The following is a 26,608-nucleotide window of genomic DNA, read 5'->3' as shown; positions in this document are numbered from 1 at the left end:
CAGTTTTACACAATTATAAAAACTTTCAGTATGAACATAAACTCATATTTGCCTTATTCTGTTCCAGCTCCAGAAGCCGTACAAACATTATCATGTAACACAACTAAAACAACAGCACATGTTACGTGGAGTAGGCCAATCAAACCCAATGGCCCATTGAGTGGATATGAGGTTATTATACAAAGTGAGTATTTGGGATAGCAAAATAGAGCACAACATAAGGCTCTTTGGTTTCTTTTAGTCCTCCTTACACTATCATTCTTCTGTGAATAGCAGTAGGTCATTCTAGATACATTTTTACAACGATTGCTCTATCTATTGTGGTATTTAAACACTTTAATGGCTGGTTATTTTGTGGACCTTGATATCCAAAGCAAATTGTCACCTTTATAGGGTACTTTCACACTAGCGTTTCTCTTTTCCGGCACTGAGTTCCGTCATAGGGGCTCAATACCGGAAAATAACTGATCAGTGTTATCCCCATGAATTCTGAATCGAGATACATCCGTTCAGGATTCATCAGGCTGTCATCAGTTCAGTCACTGAACAGCCTTTTGGACGGACGAAATACCACAGCATGCTGCGGAATTATCGCGGTCCAAAATTCCGGATCAGTTGCCGGAATGGCGGATCCGACATTAATTTACATTGAAATGTATTAGTGCCGGATCATTAAAAATACTGCAATGCCGGATCCGTCCTTCGAATGCGCAGACCGGTAAAAATGTGAAAAAAATATATAACGGATCCGTTTCTCCAAATGACATTCGGAGAGACGGATTCGTTCTTGCAATGCATTTGTAAGACGGATCCACATCCGGATCCGTCTACAAATGATGTCCGTTTGCATGCAGATTGCCTGATCCAGCAGGCAGTTCCGGCGAAGGGGTGATGGAACTGCTTGCCTGATCACTCTGCCGCAAGTGTGAAAGTAGCCTTAGTATGATAGGCAATGTTCATATATTTGATGGGATGAATACCATTCAACACTATTCTTCCAGTCAAAATGATGGACACCACAAAGGAACCTATGAGAGAGTCATTGAGGTCCTACAGGTGCCACTAGTTTCCTTCATACGATGCACTGAACTGTATTGCTGTTTGCATTTTTAAATGGAAATCACGATACAGATATCAAAAGAGTCTTGTGTATGTAGCTTCTGCACATGGGTTAGGCTACTTTCACATCTGTGTTTTACTTTCCAGTATTGAGATGTGTCATAGGATCTCAAAACCGGAGTAAAACGCTTCAGTTTTTTCTTCATTTATTTTCAATGGGGACAAAACGGAACAAACCGGAACAGAGTGCACCAGAATGCATTCCAGTCCGGTTTGTTGCGTTCCCATGCCAGACAGAAAATCGCTGCAAGCAGAGTTTTTATGTGTGGCATGGGAACCTGAACATGTCGAATCCGGCACCAAAAACAATGTAAGATCCGTGTTTTTTTTTTTTTTTTGGACAGCTAAAATACCAGTTAAGGTGGGTTCACATCAGCATTATGGATTCCATTATGGTTATAATAGAAAATAACGGAATCTATAAGACAGAATATAAAACGAAAGCCTTTAAGAGGCATTTCGTTTTGATCCGTCATAATAGAAGTCTATGGGAATCATAACGGATCCGTCTGGTTCCTGTTATGCAAGACGGAAAACAAAGTCCTTTCGACAGGACTTTTTTTCCCCGTTCTGCATAATAGAAACCAGACGGATCCGTTATGATTTCAATAGACTTAAATAATGACGGAAAGCAAAACGGAATGCCTCTTAAAGACTTCCGTTTTGCATTCCGTCATAATACAAGTCTATGGGCAGCATAACAGATCTGTCCTGGTTTCCGTTATGCAGGACTGGACTCCTGCATAATAGAACCCAGGACGGATCCGTTCTACTGTCCATAGACTTGTATTATAAAGGATCGCAATGGACTGCCTTTTGAAGGCTTCTGTTTTGACTTCCGTCTTATGGATTCCGTTATTTTCTGTCATAACGGAAAACAAAAACGGAATCCATAACCCTTGATGTAAACCCACCCTTTCCCCTTTGCCAGAGTAAGCTTTGTTAAAGTTAGACATTCTTCTACACATCATCAGCGGCAGAGGTTCAGTGGTCACGTCCCGCTCAGGGACACAACCACTGGGGAGCAGAAGCAGCAGGGTTGGGACTCTTGGTGCTGAAATGGAGCTGCTTTCAAGGGGTGAGTTATTTATTTTATTTTACATGCATTCCAGACAGTAATACATTTTGGTTTACCGTTCAAGGGTTCAGCCACACTGTCAGGTTTTTTGCATGCAGTTTTTGGAATTAGAACCAGGAGTTAATTACTAAAAGAGGAGAAGTCGTATCTGTCCATTATACTTTCTCTCCTTTTATGATCCGTCCCTGATTTTGGGTTCCAAAACTGCATCAGGAAACCTGATTGTGTGGTCATACCCTACCTGTCATTAAGTGGTAACAGCCCATTATCACCCTTACCAGTGATCTGTATCCCGAAGCATAATTGTGTCTTCCCTGCATGCCCCTTATCCCCTTTGCTTGGTAAACATTCTCACACAAGTCTAACCAGCTCACAGGCATGTTAGATATGTCACTCAGGTAACTCCATGCCACTGAAATCTTGATACATTGACTTTTAATCCTTCTTCATTGCACCTCTTTCTCGAATGCAGCTTGCTACTGCATCTTTCATGGCTCAGAGACTTATGGTTGCCACAAGATAGAAGTTGTTTAATGGTTGAACACCAGTTGACCAAACAATAATCTGGTAAATGATACTTTCACAGACACGGCACTTTAGTCCATATTTGCTGTTACAGCTGTTTAAACTGGCCAAACACGTTCAATGAAACCAAGCAATGGATAGTTACATAGTTAATATGGTTGAAAAAAGACATAAGTCCATCAAGTTCAACCAAGGGATAGAATCTTAGGAAAGGGAGTGAAACCCAGATTTCTACAGGTTTTCATAAGCAATAATGCCATTTACTTTTAAGACTTCATCTAAACCCTTTTTTAAAACTGTCCACTGTTCCTGCTGTGACCACGTCCTGAGGAAGTCTATTCCACAGCTTCACAGTTCTTACAGCAAAGAAGCCTTGACGCCTCTGCAGGCTAAACTTTTTCTTCACCAGTCGGAGGCAATGCCCCCTTCTTTTTTTAAGGGATTTTACATGGAACAGCTTTTCACCATATTTTTGTATGGCTCATATATATATTTGTATAGGTTAATCATGCCCCCCCTCTTAGACGCCTCTTCTCAACTCTAAATAAATGTAATTCTTTTAATCTTTCCTCTTAACTAAGACCCTCCATGCCTCTTATCAGCTTAGTTGCTCTCCTTTGTACTCTCTCCAGCTCCATGGCGCCCTTTCTATGGACTGGTGCCCAGAACTGAACTGCATATTCCAGATGAGGCCGCACCAACGCTTTGTAGAGTGGTAATATTACACCCCTGCCCCGCGAGTCCATGCCTTGTTTAATGCATGACAATATCCTGGTGGCCTTAGAAGCAGCTGAATGACATTGTATGCTGCAATTTAATCTATGATCTACAAGGACACCCAAATCCTTCTCTATAAGTGACTTCCCCAGTGTTACATCACATAGGACATATTAAGCACGGAGATTATTACTACCAAGATGCATGACTTTACATGTATCCACATTAAATCTCATTTGCTAAGTTGATGCCCAATCACTCAGAGTGTTCAAGTCAGCTTGTAGTTTATGGACATCTTCCATACATTGCACAGTACTACATAGCTTAGTGTCATCTGAAAAAATAGAAATGGTGCTATTAATCCTGTCCTCTATAATATAGAGCCAAAGGCTGTCCAGGCATGCTGGGAGTTGTAGTTTTGCAACAGCTGGAGGCACACTGGTTGGGAAACACTGCTCTATATAATTAATAAATAAATTAAATAATAGAGGACCCAGTACTGAACCTTGGGGTACACCACCTATAACCCGGGACCATTATGAATAGGAATCATTGACCACAACTCTCTGGACGCGGTCCTTCAGCCAGTTTTCAATCCAATTACAAACTATACTTTCCAAGCCTATAAACCTTTTGTTACCTATGAAACGTCTGTGAGGGACAGTAACAAAAGCCTTTGCAGAATTCAAGAACACAACATCCACAGTCGCCCCTCTGTCCAGGCTTCTACTCACCTCCTCATAAAAACAAATCAGGTTAGTCTGACAACTTCTGTCCTAAACCCATGCTGATATTATCAACAGTCACATACAAATAGTATCTTAAGAGTCCTTCAAACATTTTTACCACAACTAAAGTTAAACTAACTGGTCCATAATTACCTGTGGAGGACCTAGATCCTTTTTTGGCACTGTACACCTAGAGAATCTTTAAAAATTATAAATAGAGGCACAGCAATGACTGAACTAAGCTTTAAGAACTCTTGGGTGTAATCCATCTGGATCCGGAACCTTGTTCACATTAACCTTATTTAACTTATCTTGGTCCATATCTACAGTTAGCCAATTGAGCATATTACTGGATGTACTAACAGCCCCAGCACCACAGATATCAGCTCATTTCTCTTATTATGTATATACAGAGCTAAAAAAAACATTTAGTAACTCTGCCTTTTCCTTATCTTCAGTGACCACCCCCCTTTCAGTGACTTCCTCCCCCCCACCCCATTATTTAGGTGATCTACGTGCTCTGACTTTAGTTTTTTAGCATGTATATATTTAAAGCATTTTCAGGGATTTGTTTTGTACTATTTTGCCACCTGCTGTCTGTTTTGTATTTTTGCAGTTTTATCTCTTTTTTTTTTTACAGATTCTAAGCCCTTTGTAAATTTCAAAGTCTACAGCTGACCCCTCAGTTTTGTATTTTTTAAATGCCGTTTTTTTTATTTATTGCCCTTTTAACAGTAGCTATAAGCCATGGGGGATATAATTTTAGCCATTTATACTTGTTACCAACAGGAATAAATGTTGCAGTGTAATTACCCAATGTGGTTTAAAGCTCTCCCATTTATCCTCTGTATTATTATTGGACAGTATCTACTCCCAATATAACAATAGTGAAGAAGATGCACAGGAATGCTGATCCTCCAAAATAGGGTGCTCACAGTCCCACAGTGTCACCCCACTGTTAGATAAAGCAAAGTATTATAGATAGAAAGGCTGGGCACACCTAGGATATGAGGTCAAATGCTTTAATTAGTAAATATTATGATAAAATAGAATAAAATTGCAATAGGGTATAGACCACAATATATGTTAATTTAGGACATTCAACATCAATACTCTAAAATGTAAGAAATGTAAAAAATAGCAGCAATATAAAGAACAAAGTACATTAATGACAGTGGGGGTAATGACGATTGATAATAATATAATCTATAGCTTCCGCAATAATGATGTATCCACCTAAGAAAAAATAGGGAGACTCTGTTGCTTTATAGCATGCACAATGTTTGTGGATCCACCTGTGGAGAATAAAATAGTTTGTAGCCAACACAGTCCTAAGTTAACCCTCGATGTGTCCAGAGAGGGGGGATTTAAAGTGCCGTCAGTAGAGTCCTTCAGTAGAGTATTTACTGGATACAAATAGCCCGTACACTGTGCAATTAATGATCAATGGATGTTTGCATTATGCGCTTTGTGCAAACATGCTGTCGACAATACATACACACCGTGTGCCTAACCCGGCGGCGTCCCGCTAGCAGTCAGGGTTTAGGTTAGAGTGGTGTGCCGACTTTGACTGGATTACTATACCGGTTTTACAAGTAAGAACAGTCTTACCGGTATGATGGATCTCCGGTCTTATCTGCGGATTATTTCTTCTGTCCGGGGGAAGCTTGCTCAGGTTCGTTCTTTCAGTTAGGGAGGTATCGTTTTTACAGCGTTAGATGTTTGCTCCACGTGGATTAGCTTGTGCGAGCAATGACGCTGTACTCCCTTCACCTTGCGAGCTGGAGCTTCTCACTTGATTACCGCGATGTCCTTAGGTAGAGTCTTCCCAGTTCTCCATGCACCCAAACCCTTCCTTCCTGCACCCCTTCTTGTAACATTAACCCAACTATTGACCACAGAGTCCTGGTCTTGCCCTCCTCCTCCCACCTCCATTTCACTGACCCCAGCCAGTGCCTGCACAGTGAGGTCTAAGCCTCTCTCCAGGCTTGCAGTACTTCTGCGTGTTGCAAGCAGTGAATTTAGATCCTGAATCTGGGCTTCCAAATATGAAACATGCTTGCATCTAATGCAAATATATTCACCCTCAAATGGCTCTTCAAGGCATGCATACATTGCAAAGGACTCACACTTAGTAGCATTGTCCGTGGAGTACATTTTAAAATGGGAATGAACAGCCAAGTCGTAAGAAGAGTCCAGCCAATGGGGATGAGTAAAGAAAATAAAAACTGTTAGAAAATAGTATTTATGAATTTAAAACTTTCGCATGACTATTGAAAGGAAATATTAAACATGGCCGACTTCTTTTCAGATCATAATGGTCTGTTATTGGTTTGCTAAAACAATCATTCATTGTTAATTTTTGACAGACAACGTTCATTTTGATGAAATTGTTTGTTTTGATTGACTTTAGACTAATGTTTATGGCCACCTTTATAGTATTACAGACAGACGACTTCCTCTTATTTTATGATTGTGTCACAAACTTACCTGTCCAGGCTCCAGTGGCGAGATCTCCAGCTTCGGCGCGACTGTGCCAGGAGAGATACACCGCTAAGCCTCAACCTGTGGAGACACGAGAGCATCCTTAGCAGCAGGATGTAATGCTCTTTCTCCCCACAGCGGGCATGTGCTGGAGGAGACCAGCAGTGAGCTGATTGCTCAGCTGCTCTATTCATGTGTTCTAGTGTTTTGACTAATGGGAGTGACGAGTCATGACCAACATACAGTATCAGGTTCTGATCCTGGGACTTGGTGCTCTATTTAAACCCTTTCCTGACACCAGTGCCAGTTATAGTCTCAACTTACTAGCTCTGTTTCTGTTTCCTGTGCATATTGGATTGCTCATTCCTCTGAGCCCAGCTTGGTACTGGGTTTTCGTTAGGTTCTTATCTCAGCTTGTCTTCTGACTAGGGATGAGCGAACTCGAACTGTATAGTTCGGGTTCGTACCGAATTTTGGGGTGTCCGTGACACGGACCCGAACCCGGACATTTTCGTAAAAGTCCGGGTTCGGGTTCGGTGTTCGTCGCTTTCTTGGCGCTTTTGTGACGCTTTCTTGGCGCTTTTTGAAAGGCTGCAAAGCAGCCAATCAACAAGCGTCATACTACTTGCCCCAAGAGGCCATCACAGCCATGCCTACTATTGGCATGGCTGTGATTGGCCAGAGCACCATGTGACCCAGCCTCTATTTAAGCTGGAGTCACATAGCGCCGCCCGTCACTCTGCTCTGATTAGCGTAGGGAGAGGTTGCGGCTGCGACAGTAGGGCGAGATTAGGCAGATTAACTCCTCCAAAGGACTTGATTAACTGATCGATCTGCAGCTGTGGATCATTGAGCTGCTGATCCTCAATTGCTCACTGTTTTTAGGCTGCACAGACCGTTTGTCAGTCTCATTTTTCTGGGGTGATCGGCGGCCATTTTGTGTCTTGTGGTGCGCCAGCACAAGCTGCGACCAAGTGCATTTAACCCTCAATGGTGTGGTTGTTTTTTGGCTAAAGCCTACATCAGGGTGAAGCTGTCACACCAAGTGCATTTAACCAGCAATAGTCTGTTCATTTTTTGGCCATATACAAAATCAGGGGCAAGCTGCGCCTGTCACCAAGTGCATTTAACCCTCAATGGTGTGGTTGTTTTTTGGCTAAAGCCTACATCAGGGTGAAGCTGTGACACCAAGTGCATTTAACCAGCAATAGTCTGTTCATTTTTTGGCCATATACAAAATCAGGGGCAAGCTGCGCCTGTCACCAAGTGCATTTAACCCTCAATGGTGTGGTTGTTTTTTGGCTAAAGCCTACATCAGGGTGAAGCTGTCACACCAAGTGCATTTAACCAGCAATAGTCTGTTCATTTTTTGGCCATATACAAAATCAGGGGCAAGCTGCGCCTGTCACCAAGTGCATTTAACCCTCAATGGTGTGGTTGTTTTTTGGCTAAAGCCTACATCAGGGTGAAGCTGTCACACCAAGTGCATTTAACCAGCAATAGTCTGTTTATTTTTTGGCCATATCCCAGTCTAATTCTGTCACTAAATCCATACCGGTCACCCAGCGCCTAAATACTAGGCCTCAAATTTATATCCAGCTAAATCTGTCCCTAGTGCTGTAGCTGGGCGAGTTATTTAGTGTCCGTTCAAGCACATTTCTTGTTCTGGGTTGAAATACAATTCCCAATTTAGCAATTTCATAATTTAGTGGTTCCTGCTATATCAGAGCTATTTGAAATCTATCCCAAAAAGGGTATATAATATTGAAGGTGCACATTGGGTCATTCAGAATAACTTCACACACACGCTTCTGTGCATTTCCAAGTCTAATTCTGTCACTAAATCCATACCGGTGACCCAGCGCCTAAATACTAGGCCTCAAATTTAAATCCCTCTAAATCTCTCGTTACCCACCGCTGTACTGTTGTTGCTGGGCAAGATATTTAGTGTCCGTCAAAGCACATTTTTTGTTCTGGGTTGAAGTACAATTCCCAATTTAGCAATTTCATAATTTAGTGGTTTCTGCTATATCAGAGCTATTTGAAATCTATCCCTAAAAGGGTATATAATATTGAAGGTGCACATTGGGTCATTCAGAATAACTTCACACACACGCTTCTGTGCATTTCCAAGTCTAATTCTGTCACTAAATCCATACCGGTGACCCAGCGCCTAAATACTAGGCCTCAAATTTAAATCCCTCTAAATCTCTCGTTACCCACCGCTGTACTGTTGTTGCTGGGCAAGATATTTAGTGTCCGTCAAAGCACATTTTTTGTTCTGGGTTGAAGTACAATTCCCAATTTAGCAATTTCATAATTTAGTGGTTTCTGCTATATCAGAGCTATTTGAAATCTATCCCTAAAAGGGTATATAATATTGAAGGTGCACATTGGGTCATTCAGAATAACTTCACACACACGCTTCTGTGCATTTCCAAGTCTAATTCTGTCACTAAATCCATACCGGTGACCCAGCGCCTAAATACTAGGCCTCAAATTTAAATCCCTCTAAATCTCTCGTTACCCACCGCTGTACTGTTGTTGCTGGGCAAGATATTTAGTGTCCGTCAAAGCACATTTTTTGTTCTGGGTTGAAGTACAATTCCCAATTTAGCAATTTCATAATTTAGTGGTTTCTGCTATATCAGAGCTATTTGAAATCTATCCCTAAAAGGGTATATAATATTGAAGGTGCACATAGGGTCATTCAGAATAACTTCACACACACGCTTCTGTGCATTTCCAAGTCTAATTCTGTCACTAAATCCATACCGGTGACCCAGCGCCTAAATACTAGGCCTCAAATTTATATCCCGCTAAATCTCTCGTTACCGCTGTACTGTTGTTGCTGGGCAAGATATTTAGTGTCCGTCAAAGCACATTTTTTGTTCTGGGTTGAAGTACAATTCCCAATTTAGCAATTTCATAATTTAGTGGTTCCTGCTATATCAGAGCTATTTGAAATCTATCCCAAAAAGGGTATATAATATTGAAGGTGCACATAGGGTCATTCAGAATAACTTCACACACACGCTTCTGTGCATTTCCAAGTCTAATTCTGTCACTAAACCCATACCTGTCACCCAGCGCCTAAATACTAGGCCTCAAATTTAAATCCCTCTAAATCTCTCGTTACCCACCGCTGTACTGTTGTTGCTGGGCAAGATATTTAGTGTCCGTCAAAGCAGATTTTTTGTTCTGGGTTGAAGTACAATTCCCAATTTAGCAATTTCATAATTTAGTGGTTCCTGCTATATCAGAGCTATTTGGAATCTATCCCTAAAAGGGTATATAATATTGAAGGTGCACATTGGGTCATTCAGAATAACTTCACACACACCCGCTACTGTGTATTTCCAAGTCTAATTCTGTCACTAAACCCATACCTGTCACCCAGCGCCTAAATACTAGGCCTCAAATTTAAATCCCTCTAAATCTCTCGTTACCGCTGTACTGTTGTTGCTGGGCAAGATATTTAGTGTCCGTCAAAGCACATTTTTTGTTCTGGGTTGAAGTACAATTCCCAATTTAGCAATTTCATAATTTAGTGGTTTCTGCTATATCAGAGCTATTTGAAATCTATCCCTAAAAGGGTATATAATATTGAAGGTGCACATAGGGTCATTCAGAATAACTTCACACACACGCTTCTGTGCATTTCCAAGTCTAATTCTGTCACTAAATCCATACCGGTGACCCAGCGCCTAAATACTAGGCCTCAAATTTAAATCCCTCTAAATCTCTCGTTACCCACCGCTGTACTGTTGTTGCTGGGCAAGATATTTAGTGTCCGTCAAAGCACATTTTTTGTTCTGGGTTGAAGTACAATTCCCAATTTAGCAATTTCATAATTTAGTGGTTTCTGCTATATCAGAGCTATTTGAAATCTATCCCTAAAAGGGTATATAATATTGAAGGTGCACATTGGGTCATTCAGAATAACTTCACACACACGCTTCTGTGCATTTCCAAGTCTAATTCTGTCACTAAATCCATACCGGTGACCCAGCGCCTAAATACTAGGCCTCAAATTTAAATCCCTCTAAATCTCTCGTTACCCACCGCTGTACTGTTGTTGCTGGGCAAGATATTTAGTGTCCGTCAAAGCACATTTTTTGTTCTGGGTTGAAGTACAATTCCCAATTTAGCAATTTCATAATTTAGTGGTTTCTGCTATATCAGAGCTATTTGAAATCTATCCCTAAAAGGGTATATAATATTGAAGGTGCACATAGGGTCATTCAGAATAACTTCACACACACGCTTCTGTGCATTTCCAAGTCTAATTCTGTCACTAAATCCATACCGGTGACCCAGCGCCTAAATACTAGGCCTCAAATTTAAATCCCTCTAAATCTCTCGTTACCCACCGCTGTACTGTTGTTGCTGGGCAAGATATTTAGTGTCCGTCAAAGCACATTTTTTGTTCTGGGTTGAAGTACAATTCCCAATTTAGCAATTTCATAATTTAGTGGTTTCTGCTATATCAGAGCTATTTGAAATCTATCCCTAAAAGGGTATATAATATTGAAGGTGCACATAGGGTCATTCAGAATAACTTCACACACACGCTTCTGTGCATTTCCAAGTCTAATTCTGTCACTAAATCCATACCGGTGACCCAGCGCCTAAATACTAGGCCTCAAATTTAAATCCCTCTAAATCTCTCGTTACCGCTGTCCTGTTGTAGCTGGGAAAGTTATTTAGTGCCCGTCAAAGCACATTTTTTGTTCTGGGTTGAAGTACAATTCCCAATTTAGCAATTTCATAATTTAGTGGTTCCTGCTATATCAGAGCTATTTGAAATCTATCCCAAAAAGGGTATATAATATTCAAGGTGCACATTGGGTCATTCAGAATAACTTCACACACACGCTTCTGTGCATTTCCAAGTCTAATTCTGTCACTAAATCCATACCGGTCACCCAGCGCCTAAATACTAGGCCTCAAATTTATATCCCGCTGAATTTGAATACAATACATTGGGCCAAATAATATATTTGTTGTTGTGGTGAACCATAACAATGAGAAAAACATCTAGTAAGGGACGCGGACGTGGACATGGTCGTGGTGGTGTTAGTGGACCCTCTGGTGCTGGGAGAGGACGTGGCCGTTCTGCCACATCCACACGTCCTAGTGTACCAACTACCTCAGGTCCCAGTAGCCGCCAGAATTTACAGCGATATATGGTGGGGCCCAATGCCGTTCTAAGGATGGTAAGGCCTGAGCAGGTACAGGCATTAGTCAATTGGGTGGCCGACAGTGGATCCAGCACGTTCACATTATCTCCCACCCAGTCTTCTGCAGAAAGCGCACAGATGGCGCCTGAAAACCAACCCCATCAGTCTGTCACATCACCCCCATGCATACCAGGGAAACTGTCTCAGCCTCAAGTTATGCAGCAGTCTCTTATGCTGTTTGAAGACTCCGCTGGCAGGGTTTCCCAAGGGCATCCACCTAGCCCTTCCCCAGCGGTGAAAGACATAGAATGCACTGACGCACAACCACTTATGTTTCCTGATGATGAGGACATGGGAATACCACCTCAGCATGTCTCTGATGATGACGAAACACAGGTGCCAACTGCTGCGTCTTTCTGCAGTGTGCAGACTGAACAGGAGGTCAGGGATCAAGACTGGGTGGAAGACGATGCAGGGGACGATGAGGTCCTAGACCCCACATGGAATGAAGGTCGTGCCACTGACTTTCACAGTTCGGAGGAAGAGGCAGTGGTGAGACCGAGCCAACAGCGTAGCAAAAGAGGGAGCAGTGGGCAAAAGCAGAACACCCGCCGCCAAGAGACTCCGCCTGCTACTGACCGCCGCCATCTGGGACCGAGCACCCCAAAGGCAGCTTCAAGGAGTTCCCTGGCATGGCACTTCTTCAAACAATGTGCTGACGACAAGACCCGAGTGGTTTGCACGCTGTGCCATCAGAGCCTGAAGCGAGGCATTAACGTTCTGAACCTGAGCACAACCTGCATGACCAGGCACCTGCATGCAAAGCATGAACTGCAGTGGAGTAAACACCTTAAAACCAAGGAAGTCACTCAGGCTCCCCCTGCTACCTCTTCTGCTGCTGCCGCCTCGGCCTATTCTGCTGCTGCCGCCTCGGCCTCTTCCTCCGCCTCTGGAGGAACGTTGGCACCTGCCGCCCAGCAAACAGGGGATGTACCACCAACACCACCACCACCACCTCCGTCACCAAGCGTCTCAACCATGTCACACGCCAGCGTTCAGCTCTCCATCTCACAAACATTTGATAGAAAGCGTAAATTCCCACCTAGCCACCCTCGATCCCTGGCCCTGAATGCCAGCATTTCTAAACTACTGGCCTATGAAATGCTGTCATTTAGGCTGGTGGACACAGACAGCTTCAAACAGCTCATGTCGCTTGCTGTCCCACAGTATGTTGTTCCCAGCCGGCACTACTTCTCCAAGAGAGCCGTGCCTTCCCTGCACAACCAAGTATCCGATAAAATCAAGTGTGCACTGCGCAACGCCATCTGTAGCAAGGTCCACCTAACCACAGATACGTGGACCAGTAAGCACGGCCAGGGACGCTATATCTCCCTAACTGCACACTGGGTAAATGTAGTGGCAGCTGGGCCCCAGGCGGAGAGCTGTTTGGCGCACGTCCTGCCGCCGCCAAGGATCGCAGGGCAACATTCTTTGCCTCCTGTTGCCACCTCCTCCTTCTCGGCTTCCTCCTCCTCTTCTTCCACCTGCTCATCCAGTCAGCCACACACCTTCACCACCAACTTCAGCACAGCCCGGGGTAAACGTCAGCAGGCCATTCTGAAACTCATATGTTTGGGGGACAGGCCCCACACCGCACAGGAGTTGTGGCGGGGTATTGAACAACAGACCGACGAGTGGTTGCTGCCGGTGAGCCTCAAGCCCGGCCTGGTGGTGTGTGATAATGGGCGAAATCTCGTTGCAGCTCTGGGACTAGCCAATTTGACGCACATCCCTTGCTTGGCGCATGTGCTGAATTTGGTGGTGCAGAAGTTCATTCACAACTACCCCGACATGTCAGAGCTGCTGCATAAAGTGCGGGCCGTCTGTTCGCGCTTCCGGCGTTCACATCCTGCCGCTGCTCGCCTGTCTGCGCTACAGCGTAACTTCGGCCTTCCCGCTCACCGCCTCATATGCGACGTGCCCACCAGGTGGAACTCCACCTTGCACATGCTGGACAGACTGTGCGAGCAGCAGCAGGCCATAGTGGAGTTTCAGCTGCAGCACGCACGGGTCAGTCGCACTACAGAACAGCACCACTTCACCACCAATGACTGGGCCTCCATGCAAGACCTGTGTGCCCTGTTGCGCTGTTTCGAGTACTCCACCAACATGGCCAGTGGCGATGACACCGTTATCAGCGTTACAATACCACTTCTATGTCTCCTTGAGAAAACACTTAGGGCGATGATGGAACAGGAGGTGGCCCAGGAGGAGGAGGAGGAGGATGAGGAAGAGGGGTCATTTTTAGCACTTTCAGGCCAGTCTCTTCGAAGTGACTCAGAGGGAGGTTTTTTGCAACAGCAGAGGCCAGGTACAAATGTGGCCAGCCAGGGCCCACTACTGGAGGACGAGGAGGACGAGGATGAGGAGGAGGTGGAGGAGGATGAGGATGAAGCATGGTCACAGCGGGGTGGCACCCAACGCAGCTCGGGTCCATCACTGGTGCGTGGCTGGGGGGAAAGGCAGGACGATGACGATACGCCTCCCACAGAGGACAGCTTGTCCTTACCCCTGGGCAGCCTGGCACACATGAGCGACTACATGCTGCAGTGCCTGCGCAACGACAGCAGAGTTGCCCACATTTTAACCTGTGCGGACTACTGGGTTGCCACCCTGCTGGATCCACGCTACAAAGACAATGTGCCCACCTTACTTCCTGCACTGGAGCGTGATAGGAAGATGCGCGAGTACAAGCGCACGTTGGTAGACGCGCTACTGAGAGCATTCCCAAATGTCACAGGGGAACAAGTGGAAGCCCAAGGCCAAGGCAGAGGAGGAGCAAGAGGTCGCCAAGGCAGCTGTGTCACGGCCAGCTCCTCTGAGGGCAGGGTTAGCATGGCAGAGATGTGGAAAACTTTTGTCAACACGCCACAGCTAACTGCACCACCACCTGATACGCAACGTGTTAGCAGGAGGCAACATTTCACTAACATGGTGGAACAGTACGTGTGCACACCCCTCCACGTACTGACTGATGGTTCGGCCCCATTCAACTTCTGGGTCTCTAAATTGTCCACGTGGCCAGAGCTAGCCTTTTATGCCTTGGAGGTGCTGGCCTGCCCGGCAGCCAGCGTTTTGTCTGAACGTGTATTCAGCACGGCAGGGGGCGTCATTACAGACAAACGCAGCCGCCTGTCTACAGCCAATGTGGACAAGCTGACGTTCATAAAAATGAACCAGGCATGGATCCCACAGGACCTGTCCGTCCCTTGTCCAGATTAGACATTAACTACCTCCCCATAACCATATATTATTGGACTCCAGGGCACTTCCTCATTCAATCCTATTTTTATTTTCATTTTACCATTATATTGCGATGCTACCCAAAGTTGAATGAACCTCTCCTCTGCCTGTGTGCTAGGCCTAAATATATGCCAATGGACTGTTGCAGTGGTGGCTGACATGAAGCCTGATTCTCTGCTATGACATGCAGACTAATTCTCTGCTGACATGAAGCCAGATTGTCTGTTACGGGACCTCTCTCCTCTGCCTGGGTGCTGGGCCTAAATTTATGACAATGGACTGTTGCAGTGGTGGCTGACGTGAAGCCTGATTCTCTGCTATGACATGCAGACTGATTCTCTGCTGTCATGAAGCCAGATTGTCTGTTACGGGACCTTTCTCCTCTACCTGGGTTCTGGGCCTAAATTTATGAAAATTGACTCTTACAGTGGTGGGTGACGTGAAGCCTGATTCTCTGCTATGATATGAAGACTGATTCTCTGCTGACATGAAGCCAGATTGTCTGTTACGGGACCTTTCTCCTCTGCCTGGGTTCTGGGCCTAAATTTATGAAAATTGACTCTTACAGTGGTGGGTGACGTGAAGCCTGATTCTCTGCTATGATATGAAGACTGATTCTCTGCTGACATGAAGCCAGATTGTCTGTTACGGGACCTTTCTCCTCTGCCTGGGTTCTGGGCCTAAATTTATGAAAATTGACTCTTACAGTGGTGGGTGACGTGAAGCCTGATTCTCTGCTATGATATGAAGACTGATTCTCTGCTGACATGAAGCCAGATTGTCTGTTACGGGACCTTTCTCCTCTGCCTGGGTTCTGGGCCTAAATTTATGAAAATTGACTCTTACAGTGGTGGGTGACGTGAAGCCTGATTCTCTGCTATGATATGAAGACTGATTCTCTGCTGACATGAAGCCAGATTGTCTGTTACGGGACCTTTCTCCTCTGCCTGGGCCTAAATTTATGACAATGGACTGTTGCAGTGGTGGCTGACGTGAAGCCTGATTCTCTGCTATGACATGCAGACTGATTCTCTGCTGTCATGAAGCCAGATTGTCTGTTACGGGACCTTTCTCCTCTACCTGGGTTCTGGGCCTAAATTTATGAAAATTGACTCTTACAGTGGTGGGTGACGTGAAGCCTGATTCTCTGCTATGATATGAAGACTGATTCTCTGCTGACATGAAGCCAGATTGTCTGTTACGGGACCTTTCTCCTCTGCCTGGGTTCTGGGCCTAAATTTATGAAAATTGACTCTTACAGTGGTGGGTGACGTGAAGCCTGATTCTCTGCTATGATATGAAGACTGATTCTCTGCTGACATGAAGCCAGATTCTCTGTTACGGGACCTCTCTCCTCTGCCTGGGTGCTGGGCCTAAATTTATGACAATGGACTGTTGCAGTGGTGGCTGACGTGAAGCCTGATTCTCTGCTATGACATGCAGACTGATTCTCTGCTGACATGAAGCCAGATTCTCTGTTACGGGACCTCTCTCCTCTGCCTGTGTGTGTGCTGGGCCTAAATATATGCCAATGGACTGTTGCAGTGGTGGCTGACGTGAAGCCTCATTCTCTGCTATGACATGCAGACTAATTCTCTGCTGACATGAAGACAGATTCTCTGTTACGGGACCTCTCTCCTCTGCCTGGGTGCCGGGGCCTAAATATCTGAGAATGGACTGTTCCAGTGGTGGGTGACGGGAAGCCAGATTCTCTGCTATGGAACCTCTCTCCAATTGATTTTGGTTAATTTTTATTTATTTAATTTTTATTTTAATTCATTTCCCTATCCACATTTGTTTGCAGGGGATTTACCTACATGTTGCTGCCTTTTGCAGCCCTCTAGCTCTTTCCTGGGCTGTTTTACAGCCTTTTTAGTGCCGAAAAGTTCGGGTCCCCATTGACTTCAATGGGGTTCGGGTTCGGGACGAAGTTCGGATCGGGTTCGGATCCCGAACCCGAACATTTCCGGGATGTTCGGCCGAACTTCTCGAACCCGAACATCCAGGTGTTCGCTCAACTCTACTTCTGACCTCTCTCTGTCTCTTGTTTTATACTGCATAGCTTTTCTGGTCCTGACTCATTTATGTACAACCCTGTTTTGTGCTGTTTTGACTCTTGTTGTTTGTCTGTCTCTGCACGTAAGTAGCATAGGGAGTGTCGACCAGTTGCTGTCTTGCTACCTAGGGCTTGCACTGCAAGTAGGTAGGGAAAGTGGCCTGGGTTCTAGATTAGGGCTCACTGTCTGTTTCTGTCCCTACCTACAGGCATTACAGATTGTTTCTGAAGAAGGCAATTGGCTAAATGCATTAGTAAAGAATACCACTGTATTCTTTGCTGGTGACATGATGGGACATGATATGCGGATTATTTGCACATGTTTTGGTCTATGGCATTTTAATCATTCAGTAGGGAATAGGGAGATTTCATTTATAGTGACAAATTTAAATAATTAGTTATGTACTTTTCTGTCTTACAGGGAAGGATCGCAGGCCAATGTTTCCCTCAGGTAAAATTTTCCAGATACTCTTACAAACACAATCTAAGATAAGACATTGGTGTCACAAGTGTCACATTCTTACAAGTATGTATCTCATAGTAACATATTAGGCTATATATAGGAGTAGAACAACAGAAAATGATGGTAGTGCTGGTTCTATTAAAGGACGGACCAGCACCCAATAATTCAATGTAATTCATCCTGTTTACAATAGAAGACCAATAAATTTACCAGATAAAATGGCGCAGCATGCTACACTGTTTTGATCATCTAATTGGGACATAATCTACAATGGAGGCTCCTGTGAACATACCCTTAAAGAGGACCTGTCATCTTTCCAGAAATATCTGTTTTAGTAAATAGTGATGAGTGGCAGGGGCTATATTCGAATTTGCGATATTTCACTAATATTTTTTAGAATATTCGTCATATATTCGCGAGAATTCAAGATTATTTTATTGAATGCGATAAATCGGCAATGTGAAAATCGCGTAATGTGAATTCGTAATGGGAAATACAGGCGTGGGTCACTTTGGCTTCATTTTTCAAGCTGGTATAAATTTCCTGAGAGTGCAGAAAATGGTTGGCACGGCAGAACATTAGAATAGCTTTATATGCAGATAGAGTCAAGTACTCCAATATAATTGCGATTGTGCTAATAGGCAGTGATTAGAATATTTTTTCACACTACGTGCAACTTCACATTTTAGCAGGTCTGACTACAGATTACTGATTAATGCACTAAGTATTGTTGTGAACTTGACATTGCTTCCTTCTCACTGGCCCACAAGCAAGAAGCAGAGAAGAATCATGTGTTCAGATGGAAAAAAATGCTGAATATTCGATATAACGAATATATAGCACTGTAAAACAAAACATACAATGCAACAGCACTCTGCAAACCAAATAAAGTACAAAAATGCATAATAATTGCTAATGCTATACTTGTTAATTAGAGATGCTTAGCAAACACATTTTGTCCAAAATTATTTGAGCCCGTCTGCCTCACGTCAAGGCGATCTCTGTAAGACGGGTTCCACATGCATGCTGGGCCTGCTTTCATTTCTGTCATCTTTGGTGCCAAAATGGCCTCCATTATATCCAAGGAATGCAGGTACCAACATTACAGAGATCGCCTTGACATGCGGCAGACGGGCTCAAATAATTTTGTACAAAATGATTTGCCAAGCATCTCTAATTTACAAGTATAGCATTAGCAATTATTATGCATTTTTGTACTTTATTTGGTTTGCAGAGAGCTGTCGCATTGCATGTTTTGTTTTACAGTGTTGTTCTCAGCCATAGCAACGAGCCCCTGCGCATTGGGATCTCATGACTGACCCCCTTTTTCTTTGCAGAATATATAGCATTATATTCTAAATATTCGCGAATTCTCGAAGTGGCGATATTCACAAAAAAAATTTGCTATTCGAATATTCGTGCTCAACACTATTAGTAAATACTAGCTTTCCACAAGAAATAACTCTGGTGCATCTTTTCTCATAAATCTACATAGCACTGTGAAGAAGTACTATGAAGAGAGGAAACCTACATTAAAAATAGGCTTGGATCAGTTACCCATTAACTTGTAATGTACCATAAGCTTTCCAGAAGGACACCCATGTCCAATTTAAAGTCATTTTAATATCTTGTGGTAGAGAGTCTCATAGTTTCACTGTTCTAGGAAAAATATTTCCGCTGACGGTGAATCCTTCTTTCTTTTAAAAGCAGTGGATGGCCCCTTGGTGCATTTGATGTCTAGGTATAGAAGAGAGGATGTGAACATCAGTTTCTATTCATATTTATACCAATATATAAAAGAGTCACAACTGTGTGTATCAGAATAAATACACCACACCAATAAAAACTTATACAGTATATACACAATGCAAAATCAATTTAAATGTATATTTTATTAGCTCATCGCAAATAACATTAAAATATTCAGTAGCAGCAGCATACATATACAATAGAATAGAACTTCAGCTAAGTGGACAACCTCTCTGTGGCCATCTGTACACTTGCAAACCAAGGGTCAGCATGAATTTGGCATCACGCTACGATTTCCAGAATTTCTGTCCTGCAAACAGCAGTGCATCTGCATGTAAGGGGGTCAGACCTTATATACACAATCTTTTTTATCCTTCAGTAAATGGTATGCATGGCTCCCCACTCTAGGAAGCAATGGGAGGGACACAGTTGTATAGTAGCTTAAACAAGGGGCACTTTATATAACTCACACGTGGCAACAAATTTAAAGGGGCTTTCTATGATAGGATAAGGATAGCTAATTTGGCGAGATAAACGGGAAACAAGGCGCTCATAGGGTAGCAAGATAAGGATAGGTCCTCAATACAAGATCGGTGGAGGTCTGACACCCGGCACCCTGCCGATTAGCTGGTTTAAGGGATGAGAGCGTAGCAGCTTTCCCTTCATTGCTTACCTGTTTGCCGACGACATCACAACGGTGAACAGGTGTAATTGTAAGAAGCCGTCCCATTCACTTCAATGGGACTGCTCCTTCCTATACACTTGAATGGGACGGCTTGTAATTACACCTGCTCACCGCTGCAATGTCGATGGCAAACATGTAAACAATGAAGGGAAGGTTGGGCTCACACGGAGCCCAACCTTCTCTTCAAGCAGCTTATCGGTGGGGGTGCCGGGTGTTGGACCCTAGCCAAACTGATGGGTCCTGAGGATAGATCATCAATACGAAAATCCTGGAAAACCCCTTTAATGGTTACAGTGTTTTACAGCAACAGGCTTATTATAATAAAAAAATACAATAGTTGCGGGAGTACACCCATTTTGCTAATACCACCATAGAAGCAAAGGACAATGGAAGCCTCTTCCATATCTTAATTTTTAGGGTCCAATTTTTCCTCCTTGATCTATGGATCAGGGGGATCATATTTAGATCAACATAATGCTTGATTCTCCTAGACACTATCTAGGGGGAAGGGGGAGATTTGAATATATATACAGTACATGTGTGTGTATGTGTATAATATATTATATTTGTGTGGACCCTGTGTGTGTGTGGTATATATATTTATATTCCACGTGTGTTAATTCATAGTTTGGATGCCTTCAGTGTGAATCTACAATTTTCATAGTCATGAAAATAAAGAAAACTCTTTGAATGAGAAGGTGTGTCCAAACTTTTGGTCTGTACTGTATATAACACACTGAGTCATATATGACCACTCACGGTTCAGACGTATAATGTTTAGAAGGTCAGTGCTGTATCCAATTCACGGATTCCAAAGTTTCTGGTCTTCAAATTGTGAATATAGTCCTCCCACTGCAAGTGTTCCAAAGGGTTCAGGATGAAAATTTTTTAGAAAAATGATGGAGATCTTGCCCTATGGTACTAAGGGTCCCTACCTAAAAGTGGAGAGAACCCCGACCTAGATGCGGTGGTATCACCCCCTAATGGAGCGACCCCACTTATCGATGGCTAAACCCTGGACAACTAACCCTAAAAACTTTACTCCCAAAAGAAAAAAACAATCCTGACGCATTTCTTCTGTCACAAATTCAGTGGCAGAATCATCAGGGGATAATTGATGAATCAGTGGCCTAATAGCCAAAAACTAGATAGTAGTGCTGGTCTTCCCAAATAAGTAAGTTGCAGTCCAGCTAAAAGTTAAGTTTCAAAGTAGGTTTAATTTTTCAGCGATTTCCTAGTTAGTATATAAAGTATAAAGGCGTAGTTACCAATAGACGATTCACGCCTATTTATTAATATTAATTAGTGATATAGTATTTAAATGTAGCGTTTTCATCAATTATATCCAAAAGGGAGTCAAATGCGAGGGTGCCAGCATCCAAGGGAAGCAGAACTGATTTCTGCAAGTAGATCACAACACCTGAGAAAAACTTCCAAAACTTCCCATGATAACTTGGAGAGCTAAAAGAGCATTACCTACAGAAAGTACAATATTTTCAGCATACAAAGTTTATCTAAATCCCTTAATATGACTGTCAATCCTAATCACCATTACCAGTGGTTCAATTCCTAGAGGAACAGCAGTGGGATAAGGGGAAATTCCTGCCATGTGGCCCTAAACAAGTTAAACAGGATCTGTTTACAGTGCTCACAATTTCTCAATGATGGCACAGGCTTCGTTAGAAACATCAGGTTAACTAGGTACACAGTTCTCTTTGAAGAGAGTCTGTGAGCAGTTCTGACCATGCAAAACTGCTGAAAGCACTAAATAAGGGCTGGGGAGCTCTACAAGCATACCTTTTGTTGGGCTGTTATTATCAGGAGTGGTGTGAATATGATGCTTTATTCTGCCAGATTCTGCTCCTTCAATTGCCCTGGTGGCAGTGCACTCTAAGCAGAAGACCACTACAGATTTAAAGAAGATTTAAAGAAGCTCAATGCTGAGGGATGTCGTACTACCAATAAGATTTTATGAGATTAATCTCATGGAACATTAGGGGATTAAGTCAGGGAATAAAGAGAGTGGCAGTTTTTGATGCAATATATAGGTTTCTCCCCACCATAGTTTGTTTACAAGAACCACATCTGACGGTGATGGTGAGACAATAATAGGGCTGACCAGGCCATGGATGCAATATGCTTTTCATTCGGTCCATTCATCATATGCGAGAGGAGTGAGCATATTAATCCATCGAAATGTAGATATTAAAATACTAAAAACAGCTATAGATGAGAAGGGCCGATATGTCCTTATGGACTGTATATTGGAAGGCAGGGCATGGATAATAGCAAATGTATATATTCCACCTCCCTTTAGATCAGATGTTATACTAAAAATAAATGAGTTTGTGCTCAAGACAGGAGATAAACCACTTTTAGTTATGGGAGACTTTAATAATGTTATGGACGACCAAATGGATAGATGTAGATTACGAAATCCCCAAATAATCAACACAGGGTCAAAACTAAAAGATATTATAACAGAATTGGGGTGGATTGATATTTGGAGGGTAATGTACCCTAAGCTAAAAAGATATTTATGTTTTTCCAAAACTCACAGGAGTCTATCACGGATTGATTTAGTTTTCACTGATAATAAAGGTGCACTTGAGATTTAACAGGTTAAGTATGGAAGACGGGGGATTTCAGATCACAACCCAGTTATTATAAATATAAAAACACAAAAAAAGAGAAATAGAGGAATGAATATAACTATAGGATGGATTAATATAATGGGTATTCACAATAAGATATTGAAAGAGATTAGGGAATACTTTGAGATAAATGAGGGTACGGCCAAAAATAATATGGTATGGGAGGCTGCAAAGTCCTTTATGAGAGGGATTATCACTAAATACACGGTAATGTATAAGTAGGGGCATACACAGAAATCAGTGGGCCCCATAGCAAGAGTCTGAATTGGGCCCCCAATTCCGCCCACTACCCACCCCTGGCCCATCCCACCTCCTGGCTCCTCCCCTGCCACCCCCCATTTGCCAATAAGAAAATGTATACATGTTCTACTGAAACCGTTAGAAACCTTTAGGAAATAGGTGCTGAATTCAGGTGCCTATAGCGCTTTATAATCCATACTTTATAATCCATACTGTATGGGAGTAAGGATCTCCCTGGGGCTGCAGTGAGCCATGTACAGCACACATCACTGCTCCTGCCTGTCTGCTTTGGTAAAGTCGGGCATAAATGGGCGATGTCAGGCTTTAGCAGAGTGGGCACAGGGCGCCATATGTATGCAAGCACAACTGAACGAGTGCAGGGCAGGAGCCCGCATATATATCACTCCTCCTGCCTGTGCCCACTGCGGTAAAGCCTGACACAGCCCATTCCCCACATCTTAACCCCTTTGTTACCAGCGCCATTTTTTCATCACTTCTCTCACTCCAAAAAATGTAATAAAATATGATTTAAAAAAGTCACACACACTCCAAAAGGGTATCAATAAAAACTACAGTTCATCCCGCAAAAAATGAGCCCCCACACAGCTCAGTAGATCATATAACTATAAAAAAGTTATGGGGGTCACTTTTTTAAATCAAAGTGTTAATGTATTTTTACACTATTTAGACATAAAAAACCTATACATATGTGGTATCATTGTAATCGTACTGACCCAGAGAATGAAGGGCACAGGTCAGTTTTGCCACAAAGGGAAAGCTGTAGGAACAAAACCCATAAAAAGGTGGAAAAATTGTGGGGTTTTCCCACAAAAAAAAAGCTATGGCTCAAGGAAGATAGGGAAGGAAAAATAAAATGCAAAAATGAAAAAACCTCTGGTATCCTAAGGGTTAAAGGGGCTATCTAATCCCTATTACGCCCCCCAAATTGCCCAGGCACCGCATACAGTTAATACTTATGCCCAATGGGGGGGTGCAGACAATAGCAGGCTGCGTCGGAAATGAGCCTCCCTAGCGTCACCCGCGATGCTAGGGAGGCTTGTTCCCATTGTGGCCTGCTATTGGCTGCTCCCCCCTATGTTGCTGGATGTATTAATCTGCGTGACGGGAGGGAGGCAGTGGCGGCTGTGTGGGCATCAGGAGCAATGCGGGTGCTGGGGAATGAGTTAAATAAGGTTCCTGGCCCCGAGCATTTTGGGGGGCATTATAGGGGTTGGATAACCCCTTTAACTCATTGCTGCTGATGCTAAGTGTGCACATAGCCACCAATCATATTCTCCCCCGCCCCTGCAAGGTGACTGATATGCTGGGGGGCCCTGTAGGATCATAGAGGACTCAGGAGGACAGTGTGCTTCCACCCTCTTCTCCCCGGGGAGTGAGGGGGGGGGGGGGGGGAGTAGGAGGAAAGCACACTGTCCTCCTGAGTCCTCCATGATCCTACAGGGCCCCCTTCCCCCCAAACCCCACTGCTTGCTGCTGCCCTCCCCCTATCAAGAATACCCATATCCAACCAATACCATATATGAGCTTTATATTATGTCTGCTGCTGTCCTCTTACTGTGGCACACTTCTGTGTTCACTGGCCGGTCTTTCAGTATGGGCCAGGGGTGTGGGGCACTCACTGGCTGATGACTGTCTTGAGGGCGGGTGGCAAATGGCGGGCAACACGTGAGCGCAGAGGATAACTCTGCCACGCAGAGTGCATTCCTCTATTAGGGTGACCAGACGTCTGGTTTTTAGACTCCTGGTCCTCCGTCCGGCACAAGGCCAGGACGGGCTGCCAGAAGTCCTCCTTTTTTGTGGTCATCAGCGACTCTAGACTCGACGAGTACGGGGCACTTTAAGGATCACTCACATCACGGCGTAGAGCGCACCGACATCAGTCACACATCCGGCAGCACCTGCATCGCGCCAGTCAATTCAGGTTTGTGCAGGCGCGGCCACGCAGGAAGTGGAGGAACAGACTCTGAGGAGCGCAGCTGCGCTGAGGTACTCACTGGTCTGTGCTGTGGGCCGTCGGGGATTGCTCAAAGGGGGGAAGGGCAGGCGCTGGTAATTTTTAAATGGGTTAATAATACCGACTGTGTGGGTCCTGGGAACAACTGAAAGGAGGAAATAAATAAGTGTGAAGAGGGGACTGAAAGGGGTTAAATACTGTGAATGAGGGACTGCTGAAAAGGGTTTATGTGAAGGCCCTTCACAGTATTTATTAACCCCTTTCAGCAGTTCCCCATTCACAGTATTTATTAACCCCTCGGGGGACTGCTGAAAAGGATTAATAAATACTGTGAATGGGGTACTGCTGAAAGGTGTTAATAACTACTACTGTCCCTCCAGGACACCCATGACCCCTCCACAAGTTCTTACCTCTCCTCCACCCGGTTCCCGACATGCGATGGGGGTGTGGCTTTGTGGACGTGGGCGTGGTTTGTAGGTTTTGGGGGCGTGACCGGCGAGGTCCGTGAAGCCAGTGGCCACACTAGTCTCTATGTGTGCCTGGCTGCGCTGCTCCTGCTGCCTGATACACTGGCCAATCAGCAGCAGCAGGATCCTTGCCTGGGAGGGAGCTGCAGCCCAAACAATGGGTGGGGTTGGAGCCGGAGGGAGAAGTTCAAGAACGCCGCCTGAAACTATGAATAAACTGTCACTGTCTTATGCAGAGTAGGGGGCAGAGCCTTCCATGCGCTCCGGGCCCCCCTGTGCCATGGGCCCCATAGCAACGGCGTGCTCTGCCTATATTGGCAGTACGCCACTGTGTATAAGAAGGAAATAAGGAAAAAAATTATGGACTTAGAAAGTGAGGGGGAAAAATCTGAAAAAAAAAATATATCAATAATCCTATTGTACAAAACTATAAAGAGTGGGCAGACAAAGCTGCTAAACTGGAAAGTGATTTGTTTCTCCTGGCGGAACAACAAAAGAAAATTATGTAAGGGACAATTATATCTATGCACATATACCTGGCAAAAAGCTAGCTGCCCTGGTGGCAACTCAGACAAAAAATAATAAATATATTCACTGTTTAATAGATAAGTCTGGCCATGAAATTGTTGAACAAATGTCCAAAATAGACCTTCTTAAGGATTATTTTGAGGATATATATGGCAGTAAGATAAATAAGAGCTCGATGGAATTACAAAAGTTTTTAGGGAAAATTGCTATTACTATGCTAACTGATGATCAAAATAAAAGCCTGGAAGCCCCTTTAGACCCTGCAGAAGTGGAGGCAACATTGTCAAAGATTGCCAAGAATAAGACCCCAGGAATAGATGGCATTCCGTTTGAAATTTATGCCCAATATAAAGAAGTATTAATTCCGAAAATGCTTACAATGTGGACTGATTCGAGGGCATTAGGAAAACTCCCAGACTCTGTAAGAGAAGCCTTGATAACACTTATTTTAAAACCAGGGAAGGATCCGGTATTCCTGGAGTCATACCGCCCTACAGACGTGGACAAAATTGTTGGTACCCTTTGGTCAATGAAAGAAAAAGTCACAATGGTCACAGAAATAACTTTAATCTGACAAAAGTAATAATAAATTAAAATTCTATAAATGTTAACCAATGAAAGTCAGACATTGTTTTTCAACCATGCTTCAACAGA

The 26,608-nt window shown here is 43.7% G+C and overlaps 1 protein-coding gene across 7 annotated transcripts in view; it reads left to right on the top strand.

The window, feature by feature from the left end:
• PTPRC (protein tyrosine phosphatase receptor type C) overlaps positions 1-26,608 on the top strand; it is a 212,798-nt gene that overhangs the window by 109,510 nt on the left and 76,680 nt on the right. For all 7 annotated transcript variants that reach the window (XM_044301087.1, XM_044301088.1, XM_044301084.1 and 4 more), the window contains 2 exons: positions 68-184; positions 17,615-17,644. In XM_044301087.1, the coding sequence (XP_044157022.1) occupies positions 68-184; positions 17,615-17,644 (147 nt within the window). The remainder of the gene's footprint in view (positions 1-67; positions 185-17,614; positions 17,645-26,608) is intronic.

This window comes from Bufo gargarizans, chromosome 7 (genome assembly GCF_014858855.1).
Source record: "Bufo gargarizans isolate SCDJY-AF-19 chromosome 7, ASM1485885v1, whole genome shotgun sequence".
NCBI classification, from domain to species: domain Eukaryota; kingdom Metazoa; phylum Chordata; class Amphibia; order Anura; family Bufonidae; genus Bufo; species Bufo gargarizans.
Note: the sequence above shows the minus strand (reverse complement) of the source record. Positions and strands in the feature narration are given on the sequence as shown.